Source organism: Suillus plorans, assembly GCF_016647745.1.
Source record: "Suillus plorans strain S12 chromosome Unknown HD556scaffold_76, whole genome shotgun sequence".
Classification (NCBI taxonomy): Eukaryota; Fungi; Basidiomycota; class Agaricomycetes; order Boletales; family Suillaceae; genus Suillus; species Suillus plorans.
In genome coordinates this window covers 141,449-164,780 of record NW_024537460.1, presented here as the reverse complement: position 1 = coordinate 164,780, position 23,332 = coordinate 141,449, and the positions used below count along the sequence as shown (strand labels likewise).

Genomic DNA, 23,332 nt, shown 5'->3' with positions numbered 1-23,332 from the left:
TGGGCTCAATCCACAAAAGAAACATACGGAGCAGGCTTACTCGTATTTCATGTGTTCTGCGACACAAATGGTATCGAGGAAGACAAGCGGTGCCCTATCGATCGCACCCTGCTACTTAATTTCTTGTGCAGCTGCGCTGGGTCGTACTCAGGCTCCGCGCTAAGCAATTATGCAGCGGGCCTCAGAGCGTGGCACCTCTTACACGGAAGAGACTGGTTGATCCCGCCTAGAGAACTCAAAGCGGTCCTAGATGGTGCTGCCGCATCAGCACCAACAGAGTCCAAAAAGCCCAAATGACACCCATACACACCAGATTCTCTGGCCGCTATCTGCAATCAACTGGACCTCACCACACCCTTAGATGCAGCGGTGTTCGCGTGTCTGACCATGACATTTTACTCCATAGCGAGACTTGGAGAGTTCACAGTCAGCGCCATCAGAGACTTTGACCCCAGAAAACACGTTACCAGAGCTAACGTGTCAGAAACCACCGACCGCAACAGACTTCCCATCACCAAAATACATCTTCCTAGCACAAAATGCTCCACAGTCGAAGGAGAAGATGCGTATTGGGCCGCGCAAGAAGGACCAACGAACCCTAAAGAAGCCTTAGACAATCATTTTCACGTGAACCCAGCGTCCAATGCTGAACAAACGCACCTGTTTGTGTGGAAACATGCGAAAGGAATGCATCCGTTGTCAAAAAGACAACTCCTCAAAAGGACAGCAGCAGCTGCGGAAGCAGCAAAACTACCAGACCTAAAAGGGCATGGCTTGCGCATCGGGGGGACCTTAGAGTATTTGCTGCGCGGAGTGCCTTTCGATGTCGTGAAAGCTATGGGAAGGTGGTCCAGTGACGCCTTCGCGAGTTATCTGCGAGAACATGCGACAGTACTCGCACCTTATATCCAAGCCTCTCCAGCACTCGAGCCGTTCACACGCCATACCATGCCTCCAATCAGGTAACAAACTGGAGTAAGTCCATCTCCTAGAACATAAGGGCATCAAGCTTTGCTGCATGCGTCGCTGAACTCCTAAAATTCGGGAACACAGCTCACCTTGCGCCACAGGTACAGACATGTTGTAGAAACAACAATACAGAGAGGAACAAACAAAGCTCCTGACTGTATCTGTAAATGTTGTAAGGTCGCGCATTGCCTAGTCTGCTATACTTGAGACGACAAGTGCGTTCGACCCTAAAGGGGAAGCGAGTGCAGCAAGGATCTAGTAGTGCGCGCCGAAGGCGCTACTGGTCGGCTGATGCGAAGCGCGAGAAAGCACGCAGGTGCGCGCGAGGCGCGGTGTAGGGATTCATTTCTGGCTGGGCTTGTAGAGACTGTTTTTACCTTACCTTATGTTGGCACTTTTGTAGCTTACATAAGCAAGTTATCTTTTCACCAGTTATCAGTATGAGTCTGAGTCTTCAGTAGTTTTTCATGATATTTCCTCTCCTCTGAGCCTTGAGCCTGGTCCAGAAACCCTTTAGGGTCGAATAGCAGCTAGGTTCTGCAAGACCCAACATGGTTCAGACTCACTCTCTGAATTGTAGTACCTTCAGCGGGAAAGCGAAGGTGCGCGCGCATGAGCGGTAATGAGAGAGAGTAAGAGTGAGTTTTCTTAAGTGGTGATTAGATACTAGACAAGAGATACGAGCGCGAGGTGTCAAAGAATAGATTGCAACTATATTCTGCTAGGTAGTAAGTGGGTGGTAAGTGGAAAGTTGGAAAGTTCCTCATAGTATGTAATGCTGGCGCTTATATACGGCGCCTAAGCGCTGTCACGCGGAGCCGAATCGCTACCGAGTAAGGTATGCAAAGATATATGTATGTAAGTAAGGGTCCATGATAAAAATAAAGGTGGAACGATACACAGATAAGAGAAATGGAAACATACGCACTAGAGAACTTGGTGGACAATGGATGGATGCTTCCGGATGGCTGGCGCTATAGGGTGCTCAAGCGCGGGAAAGCGCGGGAATGGTGCGTGCATGGCGCGCGTTGCGCGGGAAAGCTGCGCCTCATATAGGGATAGCTGCAGATAGCACACAGAATGGTGCTGCAAGTTCGTGCAATGAACTCCCTAGTGAAAAGTGCCATATCACACCATGAGAGGCATGAGTCTCTACAACGTGTTTTGGACCGGAAAAGCCCTGCGGGCTTTCGCCCAAATACCCAATGAAATATTTCTTCTATCAGCCATTAGCTTCTAGCAGTCCCTTCTGTAAAACACCACGCACCGTTGAAAACCGAGTTTGCTAGCCTGTCTTCTAACGTATCGCAGACATTCGCATTTGAAACGCATAGATGAGCTTACTCGCCACAGAATTAGAGTTTGTCAATTGCAAGCGAAAATAGTTTATATTTGATGAGATATTCTGTCACGTGTCATTTGTCTATATGTACAACCTTGTTACTAGCCTCCCGAGCAAAAAAATAATACTGAGTTTTCCCAATCAGCTGTTCCGCAGCACGATTAATCCTACAGCAGTAGCAAACAAAGCCAAGATTCCGCTTCCTCCTGTGTTCAGCTCCAGCGCAGCACTTGAAGTTGTAGGCTCGGATGCGGACGAAGTCGCAGTGCCATTGGCAGAGGTCGACGTCCCAGACAAGGCAAGCGAAGTACTTGAAGATAATATAGTGGTCGTCTGGATGGATGTAGGTACCGACACAGACGTAGGTGATGATAGGGATGTAGGTGAAGGTGAAGTACCACCATCGGTAGAAGTTCTAGCACGGGAAGAAGTTAAGAGAGTGCGAGACAGGTTTTGACCAGGAAGAGTGAGCTCTTGGAGTGAATAGCCGTAATCAGAGCAAGAGACGTAGAGGTCTAGTGTATGAATTGATCAGGCGATTAGCTCAGATGTGCTTTACTCATGTGAAGCTGAGCTTACTGTCTAGATCAGTCTGTGCCTGTGTATAATCTGTAGCATTCAATGCAGTACCGACGCATAAGAGGCAGTTATAGTAGCTAGTGATGGCCAGGTCCGGTCCTGAACCACGGTTCGAACCCGACCGAAGTCCAGTTCAAAGTTCGGGCAATAGGGGGAACCGAACCGTCGGTCCAGTCCACGGTTTGAGGACTTGCAGAATTCTCGAACCTGGTTCGAACAGGTTCGAACTGATTGTCAACGAGGGATGGGTGAGCGAGTCGCCCAGCATAGAGGAAATCATAGCTCCCAACGGATTATCAGGCTGAGTGTGTGGCGGAGGAATTGCAAAGTACAACATTGCTATCTCCTGTAGTGTCTAAACGGTGCGGTTTGTCTTTAGAAAATCAAGCAAGCAATAATCATTTGACTCACTGTCCGAACCTCCCTGGTCGCTAAGACGCCACCTCTAGATTGATATGTTCCACAAAGCCTCACCCAGCTCTCGCGCATCACTTTATTCTTCTCCCCATTTGCACGTTGACATGTCAAGACAGCAAGCTGACAGAAGTTGAGCACAGGCTCAGTCGTATGTGTGATTTCACCCGTAGGAGTGACAGGCAATGGGGATGATTGCAGTGGCGAAATCAGTTTCGGTGTAGAAACAACAATACTGAGAGGAACAAATGAATGCTCCAAACTGTATCTATAATGTTGTGAGGTCCCGCGTTGCCTAGTCTGCTATTCTTGAGAAGACAAGTACGTTCGACCCTAAAGGGGAAGCGAGTGCAGCAAGGTTCTAGGAGTAGGCGCTGAAGGCGCTACTGGTCGGCCAATGCAAAGCGCGAGAAAGCGCGCAGGTGCGCGCGAGGCGCGGGAAAGCGAAGGTACGCGCGAGGCGCAGGAAGCGCGCGTGAGCGGAGACAAGTGAGAGTAAGTGTGAGTTTGCTTAAGTGGTGATTAGATGAATAACAAGAGATACGAGCGCGAGGTGTCAAAGAATAGATTGTAACTATATTCTCTAGGTGGTAAGTGGGTAAGTGGGAGGTAGAGTCTAAGTTCGAAAGTAAAGTGTCTAATAATATGTACTGCTGGCGCTTATATGGCGCCTAAGCGCTGTCATGCGGAGCCGAAGCGCTACCGAGTAGGTATGTAAAGATATATGTAAGTAAGGGTCCATGGTAAAAATAGAGGTGGAACAATATGTAAATAAGAGAAATGGGAATATACGCACTAGAGAGCTTGGTGGACAGTGGATGGATGCTTCTGGATGGCTGGCGCTATAGGGCGCTCAAGCGCGGGAAAGCGCGCGCGCATATACATCGTAAAGCGCGGGAAGTCGTGCGCGCATGCTGCGCATTGCGTGGGAAAGCTGCGCCTCGTAAGGGAATAGCTGTGGATAGCACACAGAGTGATGCTGCAAGTCGTGCTGTGTACTCCCTAGTGGAAAGTGCCATATCACACAATGCGAGGCACGAGTCTCTACATCGGTCGAGATGAAATCACTTGTGCAATGAACTGCGAAATGAATGTGCAAGCTCCGACGATGTTGCCATTTTGTAGATATCTGTGATGAGAAGTCCATTCTATCATCATGTTCGCTAGTGAACGTGCGCTATCCCTTTTTCCTGACGCAAGGAAGTGAGGTTCTGCCGCATCAAAAGCCCCATCTACACATCGTGAGCACGACAGTCAGTTTTGTAGATACTGCCGCATATACCTTTATATAAGAGCTCTCCGATATAGTGATGCAGGTCTTGGTCACCTGTGGGACAATGCTGGCTAACTTTCAGGAGTTCTCTCGCACTCTGGAAGAGCACGTCGATGGCAGTGTCGTACTGCCCAGACTTGTTGTACCGTGAAGCGAAGGTGCGTGTTTTCTGGTGCGCTTTGTAGGGCTGCCCAGACACGACAAGCGGTAGGATCGCGTTCAGGGCGCGAGAAGATGAACCGGATTGTATATGAAGTTTGACATTTTTTGGGTCCGGTTCTCGGTTCAAACCCTTGCTGAACCGGAACCGGACCATTATCGGACCGAACCGATGGTCTGGTCCACAGTTCTGCTTACTGAGAGGACTGAACCGATGGTCCGGTCCACGGTTCTCTGAATTTCCTAGAGAACCGGACCGAACCGGACCTGTCCATCACTAATAGTAGCTTGTTTCAAAGGACTGGGTGCAGCATGTGGTCATAGGACATCCCTGGACAAGCGTTAGCATATCAACAAGGACGAGGTCCGGGATGCGAGCTTACAGCATTCACTTCATCATTGACAGGATCGCAGATCGAGGTACACTGCGGAGGAACATTGCTGCTTTGTCTTTTGTACGACAGACTCGACAGCACCCGGAAAGACCGAGTCAGATAAGACTCAGTGCTTGGATGAGATGAAACAAAGGTAGCAGCCACCGACAAGACTACGAGGCAGATTGCAGAGGCACGCATCCTTGACTGTCGTTTCAAAGTCGTATGTAGTGATGTGGTGGGCCAGGGCTCAGGCCCGCAGGCCCACATGGCCCAGCCCTACAGAAGCCCAGCCCAGCCCAGCCCTATGAGTGGGCTGACGAGGGCCCAGGGCTGGGCCTGCAACCTCTGCAGGCCCATACCCAGGGCTCAGGCCCGGGCTGAGTTTTTCCAAAAATGACCGAGGCTATACCTGTAAGTCTTTCGGTCCATTCCGGTATTAACTGTACAGTTAATTTGTGCCTGATCTTCTCTATGCAATTGGCATTGATTATTCCCAGTCACAGTAATGCCACCATCACTCAATGCAGATCGAGAAGCCTTGGTGCGGCCCAAACGGGTTCCCGCGCCCTCCAAGAGGTTAACCGATGCTTCTAATTCTGCAACACCTGAGCTGAGTGCTCACCTTGAAGCCATTGCCCTCAAGCGAGCTGAGGATGCCAAACAATTGGCGGAGGATACCACCACGGCACCAGCTACTTCGAGTTCCCACTTTGTCACCCCCACCAAGAGATCTCAGAATACTGACTCTTCCGGTAGTGGGTATGATACAGATTGTTCAGCCGCTCAAAAACCACCAAAAAGTAAGTACCGTCAGTGTTGCTCATTTCAGCACGTCACTTAACATTTTTTCACACAGAGAAAAAGTCGCATAGCAGCCAATCTGTGATCATCAGTTCCGACTCAGAAGACAGCCGTGCTGCACCTGCCACGGCAAAAAAAATCAAGGTGAGTTTCGAACACTTTCATTTACGTTACGTTTTACGTTGAAATTTCACGCGCAGCTCCAGATCCTGTCAACGATGATGGATTTCTTGCAGATATCAACATTGCGAGCCTCTCTAATGACGAGATCAAGCAAAAGCCTGACAGGAAAGGTCAGGATGTTGATAATTTTTTTAGTCCGAAATATTCTGAGCCTGGTGTTGATGGCAAACCTCGCACCTATCGCAATTGCACCTTGTGCTCGAAGAAGGGTCCACGCAAACGCTTTGTGAAGGACCTGTCAACGTGCCGTCGACACCTTGAAAAAGACCATGAGGTAAGTGTTGATATTTCTGACTACTGTGATGCTAACGGATTTTCCATAGCTTGCCTACAATAAATGGGCCCAGGACCACCAATTCGAATCTATGCTTCCTAAGGCTGTTGCAAAGCGTCGAAGCGATGCCATCCAGAAAGCTAGCGCCAGCCAAACAGGCCTCGATAATCATCTGCGCGAGCCACCAAAGGCAGACCGTGTGCTGCCATACACCGACCAGTTATTCTGCGAGGCTGCAACAGAATGGTTGATTTCTACTGACCAGGTATGTTAAATTTACATAGTACTACACCGTCTCACTAACGAAAATAGCCAATCCAAGCGCTGGAGCACCCATCCTTCCACCTCATGATTCATGTAGCATCACGATCCACACACGGTGTCAAAATTCCGGATCGAAAGGTGACGCGTGCCGAGATTATCAAGATGTTCCAGAAGCAAATGAAATATCTTCGGACATGGCTTAATGTAAGTTTATGATTCTTGTTTGAATGATACTACCACTCATTTTTGACTTAGAGCAATGCTGTTAAAGGTGAAATCAGCAATACATGTGATGCATGGCAAGCCTCCAACATCGACGGATACTTTGCCGTCTCTGGTCATTGGGTCGAAGAGCCATCACCTGGAGTATGGGTTCTTGAAAGCGCACTGTTTGGGTTTACAAAACTCAACAACTCTCATAATGGCCGCCGTCTAGGTCAAGTACTTTTCAAAATCATTGATCGCCTCGAAATTTCGCACAAGGTAATGTTGTATCCTATGAGGGTTCATGTTACTCACCACACATTTAGATCGGGCGCATCACCTGTGACAATGCGACAAATAACGACTCGATGATGGACGAGTTTTCAAATCAGATTATGAAGAAGACCGGGAAGGCATTTGATGGAAAGGGACATCGTATCAGGTGCGTAATTCATTATAACTTTAGCTGTATTCATTTTGACATTTTGTTACTAGATGTCTTGCGCACGTTATCAACCTGGCGACACAAGCGCTCATCAAGACTCACACGAAATCGAAACATTACAACCCTGCAAGCCCCGAAGACCATATGCCAAGTACTATTGGTCACAACCGGGATGAAGTTGGGCTCATTCGAGCCATCGCTGTGAAGGTATGTACATGATATTTGATTAATTCAACTGACTAACTTAACGAAACAAACAGGAGCGGTCGTCAGCCCAGCGCAAGCAGCTTTTCAAGGAGATTCAGATCCGAGAAGGTGCAGAACGCCCCCTGCAGTTGCTGCTCGACATGCCGGTCCGGTGGTCTTCAACATACATCATGTTAGAGCGCGCAGAAACACAGCGAAAGGTACGTCTTAATGTGTTCGCAGCGTTAAAATTTGACCGTGTCACTGTCACCTACAGTACATCAACACATTTATCTACGAAATGGGCCTTAAGGAGCCGAATCTGGAGAAGCGGAAGAAGATTGGCGAGTTAGAGCTACGAAACGACGAATGGAAACGTGTCAAGTTGTTCCTTGATCTTCTCGCTGTGAGTGTACTCGTTCTTGTGTTCAAATGTTCAATGATAACACTCACACCCCGTTTAAAGCATGCCGACAATGCTCAACAAGCATTTTCGTCGGATCGAAACCCAAGCCTGCACCTTGCGATCCCAGCCCTCGAGGCACTACATAAAGCTTGGAGCTTACGACTCGCACGGCCAAAGTATGCTTGCTTCAAAGCACCGCTTCAAGCTGCCATCGACAAGATCACATTGTACTATGAGAAGACTGGCGACTCCGACGCATATATTATGGCAATGTGTAAGTTTTTCACGCATTCCTACCTAGTCCTATGGCTACCTAATGACTGTTTGAACTAATAAACAGTACTCGATCCTAACGAAAAAATGAACCATTTCAAGAAGTACTGGGACGACAATTTGCAACAAGAGGCTCTCGAGAATGCGGAACATATTGTGAGTATTCCAGCAGATTTCCATGACAATAGTCTGACTGTCATCAGTTTCAGGAGTACTATGCACACATTCATGGTGACGCTGAACACACTCCAGTCAAGAAAGGTCGCACATCCGGAATCAAAATTTCGAGGCTTCTGCGGGAACTTAGTGACGACGACGACGACACGCCAACCTCATATACTCCATCTGCAGCCATGTCATCAATCGATCCACGGAAACCCTGGCTTCAAGACTTTAACTACTATGTCAATACATTTGACCAGCTGGCCGAAAACCAATCCATTGTCCAGTGGTGGGGGGTATGTATTCCTTCATTTATTCACTCAATGAAGATACTGAATCTATCAAAAGTTAAATGCAACGAGGTATGGGCTAGTGTGGACAGCTATCGCTCGTGACTTCTTAGGAATCATGGCCTCGTCGGTATCGAGCGAGCGGGCATTTTCTTCAGCTGCGCTAACAATTACAAAGTGCCGCAACCGTCTCAAAGGGGATGTCGTTGAGGCACTACAGGTAATGAAGTGCCTTCTTCGTCATGACCTGGTCTTTCGTGAGTCAGGACCTTCATCATTGACCGAAGATCCTGCAGATGAGGATGACGAGCTACTTGATGGGTGCCCCGAGAAGTCAGGTGAAGATAGCATGGTTTTCATTGACATAGAGAGTTTAGAATAACTTCGGTAGATGTGTTTCGTTGTTGTGTACCCAATCTATGTCAGGCCCGGGCTTCAGCCCAAGCCCAGCCCAGCCCAAGCCCAAGCCCAACATCAGGGCTGGGCCAAAATATTATGAGGCCCATACCCACTCAAGCCCAGGCCCAGCCCTGGGCCATAGGCCCAAGCCCGGCCCGCACAACACTAGGACTCGTATGACAAGGGGCTGCTTGTGATGGGGAAACCCATATGAGCCAGGAGCATAGTATATAGGTGCGAATTAGACGCCAGCGTCAAGTTGCGGTGATCATATGCATAAGATTCATGCTTGTGGCAAACATTCTGATTTGCTGGACGTAAACTTATTGTTAGAAGCCGAAGGTCATGTTTTATGTAATAGCACGGACTTTTCATATTTTACATAAGAACTTAGCTAAACGTTTATCCCGCGGAACCAATGCGCGTCCGACTCCACCTTTTGCTTTTGATCTCCACTTTGGCCCAGGCATGTACTCCACTGGAGCACTGAGTGCTGAGCTCATCTGACTGATCATGGTGTTCTTTCAGGTGACCGAGCACCCCAACAGTTTTCTCTTGCACCCTGACTCGGATCTCAGTTCAGCCTCATTGTCATGGCGTTCAAGTTGTCTTGCTCTTTTCACAGTATTGTTGGCATTGGCTAGACCTTAATGTGAACGCAATGTGACTCAGCGGAGATGCGCGTGTGTGAATCACTGTTCTGCACCAACTTGAACAGAGTCATCGAGGTGCAGATTATTCGACAATGCGGCGCCTGCGCTCAGCCGATCAGAAGCATACTCAAGTTTTTTTTCCAATGACCGACACCTCCGGCAGGCCTTACACATGGTGACTACTCTCAACTGCTCCATCAACAGCTCGCGGACAGATTTATCGTGCTGAGTCCAATATCTGACAGGGGCCGTTTCTCGACGTCAAACCACGGGGTCGCAAGCCTTGTTAACATATTGGGAACACTCTGGTTAAAGTTTGTGTTTCAGGGAGCGCAGCACGTGACGATTGGTCTGATGATCCTGGACTCTATCACGGGAGGGTCAACAGTGTGCCAGGATAGAGTTCTACCTGCAAGTACTACTAGCAGCCATGGTCACGTCGTATGTTGTGACCGTGAGATTTGCATTACACGCAAGTGGGTCGGATGGCCCGGATATTCCAGGATCGAGATGACCCCGGGTTCGCCGTCCAAACAGCACCCTTTAGTTTATTTCTGGGGGTGATAGCCTGATGCGGGTATCATAACTAATCACTACTCCACAACCTTGCTCTCGAGTCGTTTGCCTTTTACTTGTAAACCATGTTAACACCCACCAACGTCGCTTGGCTGGTTCTAGGTCTTACTGGTGTCGGAGTGTATCTGACGATGCGAGCGTTCAACAAGAAGAATCCTGCACCTTATCCCCCTGGTCCCCTGGGGTGGCCTCTCATTGGGAACATCCAAGCCATCCCTCACATCAAGCCCTGGTTCACTTTTACCGAGTGGGGCAAGAAGTATGGTTGGTGCCTCTTTTTTTCTCCAAAAAATCATGTTTTTCAACCCCATGCGTGCAGGGGACATCGCGCATGTCGAGATTCTGGGTCAGCACATCATGGTAGTGAACTCTACCAGGACTGCAATAGAGATGCTGGACAAGAAGAGTAATGTGTACTCCGACCGCCCTGTCCTTCCCATGGCTGGCGAACTCTGTGGCTGGAAGCACGCTTTGGCTCTTCTCCCTTACGGTGACCGTTTTCGTCAGTACCGCAAGAACTTACACCACATCATTGGCAGCCGCGCCGCTTTGAAGATCTACCACCCGATCGAAGAAATTGAGACTCGCCGATTCCTTAAGCGTGTGTTTACAAAACCTGACCAACTACGAGAACATATCCGACAGTTGGTATTATTTATCTTTGTATTGGCGTGATGTTGAATCTTTATAGGACCGCCGGCGCCATCATTCTGCGCATCGCTTATGGTTACGAAGTGAAAGAGAACAATGATCCCTTCATTGACCTTGCAGACCGTGCTGTGCACCAATTCTCGCTTTCGAGCACTCTTGGTGCCTTCATGGTTGATGATATGCCATTCTGTAAGCAATAGCATCTGATATTTGCCTCTGATCACCTTATCATTTTTAGTGGCAAATGTCCCCGAATGGTTCCCTGGTGCTAGCTTCAAGCGCAAAGCGCGTGAGTGGTGTGAGACCCTCAATGAAATGGCTTCTGCACCCTACGAGTTTGTCAAGGATCAAATGGTGACTAATTCATAGTTATGCGCTCGTGCGTTGAAGTTTCAATCTTACAGGCGGCTGGCATCGCGCCGAATTCTTTTACCTCTGAACTGTTGAAAGGCCGTATTTTATCTGCGGAAGAGGATCACATTGTGAAGTGGTCTGCTTTATCTTTATACAGCGGTGGTGCCGACACGGTAGGTCCTTCCCTACATATATTAAATTGACATGTTTAAGAGCAATACTAGAGTGTTTCCTCGATTTACTCGATTTTCCTAGCTATGACACTTTTCCCTGATGTGCAGAAGAAAGCTCAGGACGAAATAGACGCTGTTGTTGGATCTGATCGTCTTCCATCCTTCGCCGATCGCGACTCACTCCCCTACCTTGAGGCGCTCGTAAAAGAAGTTCAACGCTGGAATGTTGTCAGCGCTGCCGGTGCGCACATATCATTTAACGTATTCTTTACTTACCGAGCGGTATCTCAACGGCAGGTTTCTCCCACCGTGTGACCGAGGACAACATCTATAACGGGTTGTTTCTCCGTATTCGATATGCTAACATAATTTTATGACAGGTTCATGCTTAACGACCCACTGACATATCCCAACCCGTCGCAATTCAGCCCTGAACGCTTCTTGGCCAATGACGGAAAGAAGCCCGAGACAGACCCTTACACAATTTGCTTCGGCTTTGGAAGACGGTAAGTATATGATTGGGTTTGAGTGGAAGGCTATGTAACTCTCTACCTTGCAGTATCTGTCCAGGTATACCCAATTCATAGAAGCGCCGGGGTAAACTATGACGTTACTTGCTTAGGTCTCCACCTCGCTGACGCCTCAGTTTGGTTATCCGCCGCGATGTCATTGGCCGTGTTTGATATCTCCAAGGTCGTCGAGAACGGCGTTGAGATCACGCCTGAGATCGACCCCTCATCAGGTACAATCAGGTATGTTGCACATCTTATCAAGTCCACCGCAGGTCTAGATAGATACACTTGTAGCCATCCCAAACCTTTCAAGTGTTCTATCAAGCCTCGCTCTGCGAAAGCCGTGGCGCTCATTCAGCAGGATGTTGACTATTAAGGTGCGAAGATAGTAAGGTGGTCAGTGTTTCTTCACAGCTGACAGCGAGATCTGTCATAGTTTGCACTTAGAATCACAGGATTATGGTGTCACATCGCTATATTGTATATATGTCATCTTGCTCCGCCATCTTTTTTACAATGTGCGCTCTGGTATCAAAAACGTTCGCGATCGAAGTTCCTGACAATCAGCCTGTATAGCACTGCTTACTCAGTTGTCAGGGGCATATTCAAGTATTTAGGCTCTCTGTTCAACGCAACGGACTGACATCTGGCAGGTATAGCGCATAGCAACTACCCTCAACTACTTCCCAAATAACTCGTGGATAGACTTCTCGTGCTGCGTCGCAACCATGAACGTTGGAGGGCGCGCGCATCTAGCACGCACTCGCCTGATGACTGGGACTTTGTCGCGTAACGCCTCCAATCGGTGAAACAAATGACACTTATGACATGATACAACCAAGAGTTTGAATTCCCCGGGAAATCGGGGTGTCTTTAAGTAGTTTCGACTGAAGGTCTCTTTCTATGGATGATCATGACAGAGCGAATGAGTGAAAATCGGCTTCAGCGAGTTCGTCGCTATTCCAAGTCCTTTCCTTCTGGTAGCGCATCTCTACTGTCTTTCGTCTCGACACGAACTCTAAACAATGCAACCCAAGCGTCAACGGTCCCTGGATGACTGTAGTGTTGACTAAGAGCAGAATTCACGCCTGGAGATTGACACCTGGGATATAATATGCGATGGTATTGGACCGCACGCTCCGGAAGAACGACCACGTTTTGAGGGTCGGCGGAGAGGGGGAAAGATCTTAAGCGCTGTGGAAGTGGTCCCAGATATACATGACGAGTGCAGCCCATCCAGGACATGCTGCAACAATGACCCAAAAAGGAATGTCAACTGTTTGGATGCTAAGGGAGCATGACATGCAGAGGGCTGTGTCTCTGGTGGCTTCAGTGGACCTCCATACGTGTCTAGGTCAGGCACGACGCATGCACCGGAAGTAGCAAGGATCAATTGCGTGTGGTGGACCAGTGCGTCGGTCAATCGAAAGGAGAGGAGTTCCACGTCAAGATTTTGACAGCCCACATCCCCGACGATGTGATCATCACCTAGAGGAGGATCTCCGCCAGTTCCGATGCGAGTTCGGAATTTTTGCTTCTTTGTTGCGGAAAGGGAGCAGCGTTCGAGCTTGAACCCAGAGAGAGAAGCCTGGCCATCTACAGGTAAAACCGGAGCCAAAACACGAAATCCCGGAGGCTGAGATATAGATTTGAGCCCTCCCTCTGCTTTAGTAGCACGCGATGGACATTTCGATGAAAAGGCTTTCGTCGTCGGTCCTCACAAGTTCCTTTGCGGCAGCGACTCTCCGGCAGCAGCAGCACGACGACTACGACTACGACTACGACCTCAACCTCAACCACGACCACGACCTCGCAGTTGCCCATCTCCCCGCTGCAACCAGGTGTTTGCTGTTGGTGTTATCGTATAGTCAAGGTCATCATCCACGTTGCGCCCGATCCCAGTCAACCTTCCGCTTCTTGATTGCTGCATCGTACCGTACCTTCGTTCACCTCCTGATGTGGAAACATGTTCGGGGGCGATACGGACCGGTGGTTCAGCCAAATGAGAAGCCGTACAGGATTACTGCCTTGGACCCTCAAGCTTTCAAGCTTCAAGCTTCAGGCCTGTTGCTTGGCATTGCGCCTTCTCCAGGACTGACTCGAGCTTAGGTTTGTTCCCCGAAAGCGTTCCTCCAGGTCATCTCCAAGTCCAAGTATCATCCCACTGTACTGCGAACACCATGCGATGTCAAGATCAACTGATAGTATTTCGAATTGTATTATCATTCTTGTGTATGAGATAGAGTACACACTAATATCAGTTCGCATGACAATCATTTACTGTACGTGAATCGACGTATCACATTACCGCCTCAGACCTGCATAAATGACAGTGGTTAGCATGCGGAACAACTTGGTCACAATAATAAACAGAAGTCGGTCAAAATAACTATAACTGCAACAGAGGTCTTCGCCTAGAACGCCTCTCCCTCGCCCATTTGCACCTCCCCTCAAAACGACGAGAAGCACAGAGCAAAAGAGTGGCTGGATGCATTTGCATCCCCATGCTCCCATGATGTAAGATTCATCCTACCGGCCGACTTGGATAGAAATGACACCCACGTGGTAAAGGCGCAGAACATTGATAGATCAGGCGGTAACAGTTACATAGCATACATCTGTGAAAGCAGGAAGCAATAATCAGCGATACAGCTTAACATCGATCAATAAAGAAATGAGAAGCATCGATCAAATAACTATAACCTCACGTATCACTGCGCAGAAGCGCCCACTTCTGCACCTGTATGTGCAGGCAGCCTCAATACGAGCCCACCTGCTAGGCGATGAAGGGACTGGATTGTAAGTCCCTGCGCTCGTGGAAGGTAGGGTATCATCATGTCGATGCCCTCTTTTCACATGAAACAAATGAGAGGAAGAAATTCTACTCACCAGTGTCGATCGGTGCATAAGAGATCACAATGAGATCAACCAAGAAAAAAATTGGTTAAAAGGCGTTTATATTTGTTCTTGTTGTGCAAAGACTTTCATATTCAACAGGGACAAACAACCGCTAGCTCGACTTGAAAGCATTTACCAATTTAGAATTTGGACAGCATTGAGGCCTAGGTGAGGTCCGTTTGGGTGCTCCCGTGCATAGTATCTCAGTGCTAATAAATTTTATTGCACATAGGTGTTATGTCCACCTCTACTGTATTTCGGACATCGACACTCTCGTGTCACCGAATACTACATCCATGCTACAAAGTCGAGATGCTCAAGTCTCTCTGGTCTCCAAACTTCTCCTTTGTGAGGACGTATGCCTCGGCTGGCCCAGCACGCCGCACTGGTGATGACAAAATACCCTTTCGGGTCGTCCGCCTCGTACATCCCGAAACGGGTAAACTTGAACCCCCAACTCGACTATCTGACGTTCTCGAATCTGTGGACCTGAAGGCTTTTCGGGTGGAGTTAGTTACGGAGGAGCCAGAGCCTATCGTAAAAATTGTGGACAGACGCGACTCATATCAGAAGTGGAAGGAACAGAAGAAGGCGTTCAGGAAGAGCGCGAAAGCAGGAGAGCAGAAGGAGATACAGATCACTTGGGGCGTCGATGATGGAGATTTGAAGCACAAGATCACAAAGGCACGTGCAGAACTGGAGAAGGGATACCGAGTGGATATCGTCATCTCACCGAGGAAAGGTCAGAAATTGCCCAAGCCCGATGAAATGGCAGCTCGCGTATCGGAGATCGCGTCAATGCTATTAGACATTGCAAAGGAGTGGAAAGCACGCGACGTTCAGAAAACTACTGCTGTCATGTCGTTCCAAAAAAACCCATCATGACAAGGAAATGTATAGTTCCTAGTTGCGGGCGGACAGATATTATACACATTTATCGTACTTTTCCTCCATTCTGCAACTTCCGTCTCCATCTGTGCTTCCACCGATACCTCCTACCAAGTGCCCTCCATACCGTGCGCCGAACAGGTAGACCACGCGTCTTCAGTGTCCGTAGCGCGTGTGGTCGGAACGGAGACCTACGCGACTTTGGGAATGCAAATGGCTGCTCATTAAGCTCGGGTCGATGTCGATGTTCCTCGAAGCCATAGGGCCACTGCCCGACGAACAAGTGTCTGAAGCCTGAAGGAACTTTGAAGCCAAGAGCATGCATTTCCTTCACAATTCTATTTAGGAAGGGATTCCAGTTTCTGGGCCTCACGCCTAGCCTAGAGAACTGAACATTTCCAAGGGTAACCTTGCGTCGCCAGTGCGCAGGGGTTGTGCGACTTGACCGCTGAAAAGTCTTAGGTTGTCGACCGAACATCTCAAGGGCGGCGTTGAAGAAACGGGCGTCTGGGCGAGGAGGATTGAGAGTAGCTTTATCCACATTCTGCAGCTCAGACAAGCCATTGCAGACAGCTATTCCAGCACGGAACATGATTCGATACAGCGTTGCACCCATGAGTAACGCAAGGGTACGACGAGATCTGTGTTTGCGAGCGGCCGCACTTTGAGCGAGCACATAACTCGCCCAACCTCGCACTTTGTTGCTTCCAAACTTGGGAGCCCAGTCATCCATAGTTGGCCTAGAGGTGTAGCGCAGCTCAAGACCACGCCGCGCTTCAGCACCATAACATTGTAGCATTATCGTATACGCTTGGATGGGCAAGCACCAAGGCTTCACAGGATTGCCGTCAATTCCAATAGCACCCGTCAAACTTGCACGCTCGGCTTGCTTTGCAAGCAACCACACGCGCTCCGCGAGCCCTGTTTTCCCGGCTTTGCAAAGAGCATTGAGGACAGCGATGAAAAACCACGGTCCGAGGGAGACAGCGCGCACGAGACGCATCTGACGGGTTCGCATCCGTACAAGAACCAGTTGCTCGTCCGTAACAGAGCCCCATGATGGGTGGTCAATGATAGATAGCTCGGGAAGAACATGGAAAAGGATGTCAGCGATGATATCGGGGTTCCCTGTGGCTGTAAGATGCTGGATATAGCTCGTGAGCGTGAACGCGTCGGCCTTAAGTGGTTTCTCCAAGGTTGGTAGACCATCCTTCTGATGTTTCAAGGTGACCGCCCACTTCGACTCTGCTCTGTTTACATTGGGCCCATTAGGAGCGACGACCAGTGATGGTGGCGGCTGTACCGTGATGGCGTGTTGACTGTTCTCCATAAGCCCACGTAGTCGTTCGAGGGCGAACTCGGTAAGGTCGTTCCGTCTCAACAAGGAACCGGACCTGATAATCACATTGTATGTTGTGACGTCTGGCCTTAAAGGTGGTTTGCGCTTGTGTTCCATGTGATGTAGCAGTCTTTTTGCAAGAGGGATGGATTGTCGATGACGCAATGCGTAGTGTAAGAGGGCGTTATATGACTCAAGGCTAAGCGGAGGCACGATGCCAAATTGTTCCGGGCGGGCACCTTTGGATGAACTTGAGAAGTCGTTTGCCAGTCGCAGAATAACATGATGGGTATACTCGTAAGATTGTACCCGTGTTCCCTTGCCGAACTCCGTAACCCATATTTTGTCTGGATCTTTGGGCACTGAATAAAGGGCGCGTATCACGGAGGATACATCCGTGTAAGGAAGTGATCGCGCATCAAGAAGGCTGGCAATATTACAAAGCGCTTGAAGAGCTGCTTCACGTCGTGGCCGATTAGACTCTTCTGCTGGATCAAGCATGATTTCTTTCTGCGCTTTGGAGAGTATCATCTTCAGCATGCGTTGTGAAGGGGGGCTGCCGTGTAGTGATCCAAGTCCATGCCGAGTTGGAAGTGCCTGAGTCCATGCTCCCCCCTGTTCTCGTACTTGGGTGGCTGCTTGCTTCATCTCCCAGTCTTTGACCAGCAGTACGAACAACAGCGACGCGACGATAATTTCGCCCTGAACGAGACAAATATTGATGATGAACTGGTAGGTCTTCTCATAACAGCGTTGTCGATGCTGTCGTGCATGGAGAAGAAGCTGAAGAGCGAGGCGCGTGCATTGTTCTTCGACCTGCTTCGGTTTAATACACAACGGGTCTCGCTGTGAGGGTCTTCGAGCCTGTAATAATTTGCCATCGTTGGCTCTTTCCATTTGACACCGAATGACTGCGTGCAACGTGGAAGCACGGATACGAGTTCCGTCTTGCATAAGCTGCTCTGCAAGTTTGCATGCTCTCAATGACATGCGTTGGCGTACGAAATGGTGCAATAAACAATGGGCCGACAGAGCCGGTGAGACGGGTTGACCAAAGTCGATAGGTTCGTAGTCGAGTTTTGGTATGAGCAAGCCTCCGCCCTTATCAGCAGAAGGCTGCGGGGGAAGGTTGGAACGGCGCAGAGAGTTGACAATGAACGATGCGTCAGCAGTAGCACCATTCGCGCAAGACATTCGGACGGCACGAGCTGCGGCAAGGGATATTTCGGAAGCTGTTGCAGGCGAATATGGGGACGCAGGGTCACCAGCCTCTTTGGTATCATTATGAGAGGTGCGGGGAAGTAAACGTGCTTGCGGCGGAGAAAAATATTTGCAAGAAAGTGAAAATGGTTTATGTAGGGGTGAATTCGGTCGATAAGGTTGAACAACCTTTGACGGGGGACGAATGCAAGAGGACAATCCTATTATAGGGAGGGACGCATGTCTGGTATGAGATCGAATGCTATAGGCGGCTTGTGACCAAATCCATTGCATGTGTCTCTCATGCCTACCAGCATATTTAAGTCAGACATCCTAATATGCACATGATGCTCCGACACTCACCAGTTTGCCTAAAGGCAGTGGTATCGATTGACTGAGTAATTGCAGACTATTCCGCAGCCTTTTCGTAAAAAATTGGCTAGGTTTTGCGTACAACGTTGTCAGTACTCAGCGTCACTTTGATGTTCCCGTACAAGGTTTTGAAGTTGTAACCAAGAAAGGCAACTTCCGATTCACGTGACAAATTTTGGGAAATTTGGAAGAAATAAAATTCAAAGGTCAGCGTCTATTAACTTACCAGACGGCGACGTCCAAAGAATCGCAGAACACAGTTGCTAATTTTTGGCTGAAACATGAGCTACGATAGATCACACTACGACAGACCTCATCGTGGGGGCGGAAATCGTCGACGCTACAAAGGTGAGGCATGTCGTGAATCAACAAACAACTTGAACCAATATGTGGACCAGACGATTATGATGCGCACGACAGGCGAACCCGGGATTCCTTCGAATCACCTGAGCAGATCCTCAAGAATACAATTATAAAACTGGGAGAAGTGGTAAGTCCTGTCTCACACCAAAGGTTGTTGTCACCGACACTCATGGCTGGCTGTTTCAGGACCCCATTCAAGAACTCCCGCGGCTAGCGAAACAAATCCGCGAACAAGTACCACTTTCGGTCCCAGTCATATCTGAGGGTATTCGGATAGCGTGAATGCATTACCCCTTCCTTTTCGAATTTCGCTGACGAGGACTCAGTGTGACTGAACAACCGTACAAAATTCCCTACTACGCAGCTCTTCTCCGCCTCTTGCACGATCCAACTGAAGGCGAAAATGCCGAATCTTCCACAAGTTCGTCTCTTGGCAAGCAGGTCCTGGAAGATTTTTGGAAGGGCTTCCAGGGATACCTAGACAAGCTTGCATGGAGAGATGTTCGACTATGTGTGAGCATTGTTTCCAGACCTCAGAGTGTAACACCTCTCATATGTGATGCATAGATTCACTTTTTTGCGCACTTGACAGTGGCTCAAGTCATCTCCATCGAATCCATGTCTGCACTCCTCCAGTCATTCGCTGCTGTCCTCGACGAGTTTGGTGTTTCCTACGGACGCGGCAGAAATGCAGCTCTCTGTGCTATTGAGGGCTTAATAATCGTGCGCCATTTTCTTTGGAATATGACAAGCATTTCAGTAATTCTTTTTGCAGAGCGGTGCAGTAATGGCAAAGAGCTCATCTTCCAACACTACTGAAATAATCAAGACCGTCCAAAATTACAACGATTCTATCTACGCACCCAAGCTACTTGTCCAGCCTGCAATGAGTTTGTTTACAGAATCCAGGTCTTTGGAGAACGCTGATGAGGTTCGCTTTTCATTGTACATCGGAATGTAACTAATCTGGTGTGAAGGTCATTGATACGGGACTCTTCGTGCTGAAAGCTCTTGACTCCTTTGAATTTGTAGAAGCGTCTGAGAGCTTCCCGCAGCCCTACCTCGATTTCCCGGATTTAGATCCCACAGTGTCTGCTCCTTTCGAGTTGCCCGCAATACTGGTGCCGCCTGAGGTCATTGAACTTGACGGGTTGGCTACAGATGCTGGCGAAGACGCCCAGGTCAAGAAAGAAGACTGGCCACAGTATTTCTTTCACTTGTTCGACAACGACGTATGTGTTCCTTTTCCCAGGACTAATAACGTCCTAACACGCATGAAATTAGACGACCCCAGACTCTGCCACGCCCGCTGGATTCCTAGTACGGTCTCAAATCCTCGATACGATTGACATATTTGAGATCAATCGCAAAGAATGCGCCCGTCTCCTCCTCGAGTATCCAAAATGGTGTGTCCCTGGTACATTCAAGCCAAAACCTGGGGCTCCTGAGCCTGAATTTGAGTCTGGGAAGAATTGGCAGTTGGAGAGCACTGTCATAGAGGTAAAGCCCAGTTTGTCTTTGTTTCTGTATTGTCTGACTCACTTCATCAGGCCATCTTGGGCTCTCTTTATCTCCTCCCAGAATCGACGCATAAAACAGTCTACCACATTGCCCTGATTACCGAGCTGTGCAAGCTCTCGCCGTCAACTGTCGGCCCTGCCGTTGGAAAATCAATACGCAGGTTGTACACTGCTCTTGGGGACGGCTTTGATGTGGAGAACGCTCGACGCTTTGCAGAGTGGTTCGCGGTGCACATGAGCAACTTCGGTTTCCAATGGGTTTGGAAAGAATGGTCAACACTTTGCATATCATCCTGCATGAGTCGAATACTGAAGCGTCCTCGCAGGTTACCCGACTTGGAGCTCTCAGAGCAGCACCCTAAGCGCACCTTCATGCGCCGAGCACTGGAGTTCGAGATACGGTTGTCGTACCATGACCGAGTATTGAAGACTTTGCCGGAACCTATGCAGAACGACACCACCGTCATTTCTGATCAGACTCCAGGACCGGCCTTTGAATATGAGGACCCAAGTATGCTCCTTTACTCCGTGCATCCTTGTCATTGACGTTTGTCTATAGCTCATCCGCACTACGATACTGCCCAATCAATCCTTTCCCTTCTGCGTGGACGCTCTAAAGCCAACGAAGTGCTGTCGCACATTGAGTCGCTGAAGACCACTCTGGAGTCCTCAGGGACTCACTTACACGTAGACAACACTATTCGGTCGATCTCGATTCATTGCCTGCTCTCTATTGGCTCACGATCTTTTTCGCATCTCCTCAACGCAATTGAGCGTTACCTGCCGCTCCTGCGAGGGCTCGCCGGCACTGACGCAGAGTCCAAACAGGATATTCTCAGTGCTGTCGCGTCGTTTTGGCACCTGAATCGACAGATGGTGAATATTGTGTTTGACAAGCTCATGCAGTACCAGATCGTCGACCCCACGGATGTGGTTGGCTGGACGTTTGAGAATGTTGGGGGGGATGTGCATCTTAGCGGGATGCGACCGATGAGCCTGAGCGCATTTGAATGGGACTTGTTGAAAGGCGCGTTAGACAAGGCAAATGGAAGAGTCATGGTAGCCAGGAGGAAAGTCGCTGCACTCCGAAAGGAGCACGATGATAGCGTTGCGCGGGTAAAGGCGAGTGTTGGTGCAGACGTTGGATCCATCGAGATGGATGCGGATGTGAAGCCTTTCAAGCAAGGTACTCTCCAGCAAGCTATTGTACTTTATTCTGGCTGACCAGATCGTCTCAGATGACTCTGCCTCAGAGAACCCTCAGTTGACGGTGGCACTCAAGGCATTCGCAAGCCTCACCCGCGAGCAGAAGGGGGCTTTGGCACGAACGATCGAAGGCTTTGTATCGTGCTTGGCGCCATCCCCATCTGCAGGGCGCCAAAATCCTTATGCTGAGACAGTGATTACAGAGCAAGCTTGGGAAGTACGAGCTACATGGAGCGCAGACGAATGGAACACGTGGGAAACGTGGGGTTGGTACCGACACTTTTGCAGAACGGCAAGTATTTTTGAAAGCGTGATGTTCATAGGCTGATAATTTTATTTGGCACAGTACTCTCCCTACTTGCGAAACTACCAAGAGACGTTGGGTACAGTTGGGTTTGCCAAGATCGAAGGCTCGACGAGTCCTGCTGCTAAGCTGATGAAAAAGACTTGGGGTATGGCGACTGGTCAAGAATCATAATGACTTTCGTTCCTTGATGTTGTTCATATGTGCACACGTGTATACAACATTATTATGTCTTCATCATAGTAGCGCCAGGTCGCGCCGGTCTCTGGCTCCCCGTGAACTAGCAGGTTACGCAAAAACTTGCGTAGTACGTAAGGCACGATAGCGATATACTGCAATAGAATTGAACAGTGCAGCACCTTGAGAGCCGAATATGAATTTCGACATCTCGTCACATGGGACAGCGCAGGGAGACGAGGTACAACTTTGGACATAGTGAGGGGGTGAGGGCGCGTGCAATGATCCTTGTTCCAAAAACATCCTGGAGCTCAGGCAACATATATAGCCCTCATAGGCTGGTTGCTCCGCTTCAGGGGTCGTGGATCTTTCACTGTTAGCCCTGCCACCGGCAGCTGAGCGCGGTGCACTGACTTCACCCGCGGCGCCAAGACGGGGCAAGAACTCAACCTTATTTTCGATCGCGTCCAATCGAGGCATGCGATAAAGTTCACGTGACTTCTCGCAAGCAAACTGTTATGTAATTACACAACTCAGCTATTGAGGCAACAAAAAACATATAGGTATGCTTATGGTATGAATGACTGATAGAGTATTTTTGATGCTTTGATTTTTCCTAGCTGGGATGACGTTCATGATATGAAACAACCCTTCCATGCTCCTTCCATCGACATCCTCCTACCCCTACCCTGGGCCGTATTCCCTCTTCCACACATCTGCCCTTTTCTTCCGTACTCTGTATATCTCTCGACACAAGTTCAGACTCCACTGGCATTCAATGATCCATGTCGGCTGCTATCATCATTCAAGGGAAGAAACTGCTAGTGCAGGAGGATTTTAGGTACCAGTGCAAGAATGACTCAAACTACCCATGCGGTACTTGGCTTCTTGGCTTTTCGGTGCATGTTAAAATTGGTCCATCTGCTAGCCATCAGCATCCGAGTCAGTCACAACTTTTACATGCGTGCTCTGAAGCACGAGGGTTGAAGGCCCAACAGAGTCCAGACAAATAAACTTAGAAAAGGTCCTGTTATTAGTGATGGAAAAGTCCGGTTCTCCAGGAAATTAGGAGAACTGTGGACTGGACCATCGGTTCGGTTCTCCTAGTAAGCAGAACCATGGACCGGACCATCAGTTCGGTCCGAA

At 49.0% G+C, this 23,332-nt stretch overlaps 6 protein-coding genes across 6 annotated transcripts; 5 read left to right on the top strand and 1 right to left on the bottom strand.

The window, feature by feature from the left end:
* Positions 1-6,314: 6,314 nt before the first annotated feature.
* Positions 6,315-6,851, top strand: HD556DRAFT_1246539 (uncharacterized protein; the record flags this gene model as incomplete). The annotated part of the gene is made up of 3 exons (XM_041298618.1): positions 6,315-6,371; positions 6,421-6,636; positions 6,684-6,851. Coding segments are annotated over 3 exons (441 nt in total), but the record flags the coding sequence as incomplete, so codon positions are not given.
* A 3,443-nt stretch (positions 6,852-10,294) lies between these two features.
* HD556DRAFT_1448532 (cytochrome P450) lies at positions 10,295-12,295 on the top strand (the record flags this gene model as incomplete). The annotated part of the gene is made up of 11 exons (XM_041307445.1): positions 10,295-10,493; positions 10,549-10,873; positions 10,921-11,069; positions 11,119-11,234; positions 11,285-11,407; positions 11,459-11,648; positions 11,705-11,744; positions 11,788-11,913; positions 11,967-11,977; positions 12,030-12,159; positions 12,214-12,295. 11 exons carry the CDS (start codon positions 10,295-10,297, stop codon positions 12,293-12,295), a joined length of 1,491 nt encoding a protein of 496 aa, XP_041155008.1.
* A 1,304-nt stretch (positions 12,296-13,599) lies between these two features.
* HD556DRAFT_1448531 (uncharacterized protein) lies at positions 13,600-14,028 on the top strand (the record flags this gene model as incomplete). Its single annotated transcript, XM_041307444.1, has 1 exon — positions 13,600-14,028. One exon carries the CDS (start codon positions 13,600-13,602, stop codon positions 14,026-14,028), a length of 429 nt encoding a protein of 142 aa, XP_041155007.1.
* Positions 14,029-14,906: 878 nt separating this feature from the next.
* HD556DRAFT_944511 (uncharacterized protein) lies at positions 14,907-15,782 on the top strand. The gene is made up of 3 exons (XM_041312085.1): positions 14,907-14,985; positions 15,050-15,501; positions 15,565-15,782. The coding sequence occupies exons 2-3, from the start codon at positions 15,055-15,057 to the stop codon at positions 15,700-15,702; spliced, it is 585 nt and encodes a 194-aa protein (XP_041155006.1). The 5' UTR covers positions 14,907-14,985; positions 15,050-15,054; the 3' UTR covers positions 15,703-15,782.
* Positions 15,727-18,735, bottom strand: HD556DRAFT_944516 (uncharacterized protein). The gene is made up of 2 exons (XM_041312086.1): positions 18,608-18,735; positions 15,727-18,551 (listed from the first exon to the last, which is right to left on the bottom strand). The coding sequence occupies exon 2, from the start codon at positions 18,536-18,538 to the stop codon at positions 15,752-15,754; it is 2,787 nt and encodes a 928-aa protein (XP_041155005.1). The 5' UTR covers positions 18,539-18,551; positions 18,608-18,735; the 3' UTR covers positions 15,727-15,751.
* Positions 18,736-18,897: 162 nt separating this feature from the next.
* Positions 18,898-22,240, top strand: HD556DRAFT_1501330 (MIF4G like-domain-containing protein; the record flags this gene model as incomplete). The annotated part of the gene is made up of 13 exons (XM_041308958.1): positions 18,898-18,964; positions 19,015-19,106; positions 19,166-19,257; positions 19,306-19,492; positions 19,547-19,702; positions 19,755-19,910; positions 19,957-20,211; positions 20,264-20,479; positions 20,530-20,771; positions 20,826-21,010; positions 21,059-21,685; positions 21,738-21,997; positions 22,052-22,240. 13 exons carry the CDS (start codon positions 18,898-18,900, stop codon positions 22,181-22,183), a joined length of 2,667 nt encoding a protein of 888 aa, XP_041155004.1. The 3' UTR covers positions 22,184-22,240.
* Between the last annotated feature and the right edge of the window lie 1,092 nt (positions 22,241-23,332).